Source organism: Chiloscyllium plagiosum, chromosome 36 (assembly GCF_004010195.1).
Source record: "Chiloscyllium plagiosum isolate BGI_BamShark_2017 chromosome 36, ASM401019v2, whole genome shotgun sequence".
Taxonomy (NCBI): domain Eukaryota; kingdom Metazoa; phylum Chordata; class Chondrichthyes; order Orectolobiformes; family Hemiscylliidae; genus Chiloscyllium; species Chiloscyllium plagiosum.
Window position 1 is genome coordinate 5808557 of NC_057745.1, and position 2762 is coordinate 5811318.

Here is a 2762-nt window from a genome sequence, read left to right on the forward strand (position 1 = left end):
CACACACACACACATGGACACACACACAAACAGAGATGCACACACACAGACACACACACACACACAGACACAACGATACACAGGCACACAGAAACACAGACACACACAGACACATATACAAAGACACAGACACACACGTATGTACACACACACACACAGATGCATACACTAACACACACACACACACACATTTCATCAGTAGAAGACATGGCTGCCAAACTTGGAGTCAAATAAATTAGGAATGCACACTGGAGGAATGCGGAGATCTGAGAAGGTGTAGGACTGAAAGAAATTTACACAGAGAAGGAGAGACATAGCCACTGAGAGATTTGAACACTGGATGACTTTTAGTTTTATATTAATAATGTCTTGTTTTAGATCCCTCAATAGTTGGAAACAGTATATTTCTCTCTAAAAAAGTAAATTCTCTTAATTCATCCTGTAATCTTCCATAATCCAATAACAGCCCTGATTTACTATTGTGGTAACTGGATCAGTGGTGCTGGAAGAGCACAGCAGTTCAGGCAGCATCCAAGGAGCAGCGAAATCGACGTTTCGGGCAAAAGCCCTTCATCAGGAATAAAAGCTGCTCATTGGATGCTGCTGTGTGAACTGCTGTGCTCTTCCAGCACCAATAATCCAGAATCTGGTTTCCAGCATCTGCAGTCATTGTTTTTACCTCTATTGTGGTAACTGTCGACTCACAGGCAGTGGTTCCATAGACCCAGATGAGTTACGCATCGTCCTCAAATCCTGTTTACGGGAAAGTGCCATTTCCTTACCAGAGGAAAAGCTTGATGATCTCACAATGGCTCTCTTCGAGTCAGCTGACAAAGACAACAGTGGCGCCATTACCTTTGAGGAGCTCAAGGAAGAACTGGAGAACTTTCCAGAAGTAATGGAAAACCTGACAATAAGGTAATGATGGAAGAATGAAGTTAGCTTCAATCCAATTTCCTACTTAGCCAAAAAAAATTAGCAAAAAAATTGCTGGTATTTTATGGACTGAATTTTCAGCCTCACTGTAACACCTCATAAGATTGCTGGACACAGCAACCATATTTGTTATGCCAATATAGGAATAAATATCCTTCTTAGATTGTTGATAAGTTGATTATTGAGGCAAAGAAGACAAAGATTTTACCTGAAATATAACCCAGACAATAACTAACTCAATACTGCCAGGTGCAGTAAAGTTGCCGACTCAGTTGGCTCTTTTCCTGAAGGTTCAACTTTCAATATTTGGACGTCCTCATCTCCAAATGCCCCATTCAGTCAAGCAACCTTTCTCTGCCATCATTGTTTCTTTATAACTATTCAACTGTTCAAAGAAAATAGAGAAAGTGCAATATTTTTAATATTACCTTCGCTCATGGCATGGTGGGTCAACTCACAGCAGGTGGACTACAGTGGTTCAAGAAGGCAGCTCACCACCACCTTCTCAAGGTAAACTCGGGATGGGCAATAAATGCCAGTGATGTCCACATCCCACAAGTGAATACAGAAGAAAAAAAAGTATTTTTAATGCAACCATGTTGGAATACTGTGAACAATTTTGAGCCCCTTATCTAAGAAAACATAAACTGGCATTGGAAGCAGTCTAGAGGAGGTTTGCTCGTTGATACTGGGTATGGAGGGACTGTCTTATGAGGAGAGGTTGGGTAGGTTGGGCCTGTGCTCATTGGAGGTTAGATGACTGAAAGATGACCTTATGAAAACATACAAGACTTTTAAGGGACTTCACAGGGTAGATACAGAGAGTATCCAGTGGGAGTGTCGAGGACCAGAGGGCTTAATCTCAGAATAAAGTCACACATTTAATAAAGAGATGAGGAGACATTTCTTCTCTCAGAGGATAGTGAATCTGTGGAATTCTTTATTGCAGAGAACTGTTGAGGCAGGGATGTTAAGTATATTAAAGACTGAGGTAGACAGCTTTTTAAATCAGTAAGGGAATTGAAGTAAGTCTGCAGAAGCTGGTATCCCATCACCAAGAAACCTTTTACTTACAAGAGCAGTCCTTGACTGATACAGAGTCAGACACCAGGTGTCAGTATCCCTGATGCTCAAGCTGTTTATTTTTTTTTAAGTGCAGTAGTGCTTTTTTTTAGTGCTTTCTCCTGATTTTTTTTTCCTTTCTTTTTTTTTAACCCCCACACTACCACCTAAGTGCGGTACTGCTTATTTTATCCCCAGCACCCATGGTGTGTGTGCGCGGGTGTGAGACACAGTGGAAGACACAAAGTGCACGAATCTTTATTCAATTTCCACCACCAGGAAGATAGGAAAACACCCGGATGGCCAGTGACAAACACTGCCCTTCACATCAAAGGACAGTGCTGTGTGATCAAAACAGTGAAGGGGAGGGTAGGGACTAAATCAAAATAGAATTGGAGGGAGAAATGATGCACTCCACTCCCTGCGGCGCCCACACACCTGTTTATATATTTTTTTATTTTTGTCAGCAAGCCCCCACCCCTCCCACCTTCCAACCTCTAAGGAAGCCCGCCCCTACCCACCTAATCACCTGTTTATTTTTTCTTTTTTTCCTTTCTTTTTCTTTTTTTGTTTATGCGGTAGTGCTTATTTTTTTCCCCAGCACCCATGGTGTGTGTGATCTCCTGGTTATTTTTTTTTTTTTTTTTTGTGTGTGTGTGCAGGTGGGAGACACAGTGAAAGACACAAAGTGACATTCCTGTTTAAATATTTTTTTTTCCAAATTCCACCACCAGGAAGATAGGAAAACACCCGAGTGGCCAGTG

General features: G+C 41.6%; 1 protein-coding gene across 1 annotated transcript in view; it reads left to right on the forward strand.

The window, feature by feature from the left end:
• nox5 (NADPH oxidase, EF-hand calcium binding domain 5) overlaps positions 1–2762 on the forward strand; it is a 94261-nt gene that overhangs the window by 24833 nt on the left and 66666 nt on the right. Inside the window, exon 6 of the mRNA XM_043677192.1 lies at positions 708–918. Coding sequence (XP_043533127.1) covers positions 708–918 — 211 coding nt within the window. The remainder of the gene's footprint in view (positions 1–707; positions 919–2762) is intronic.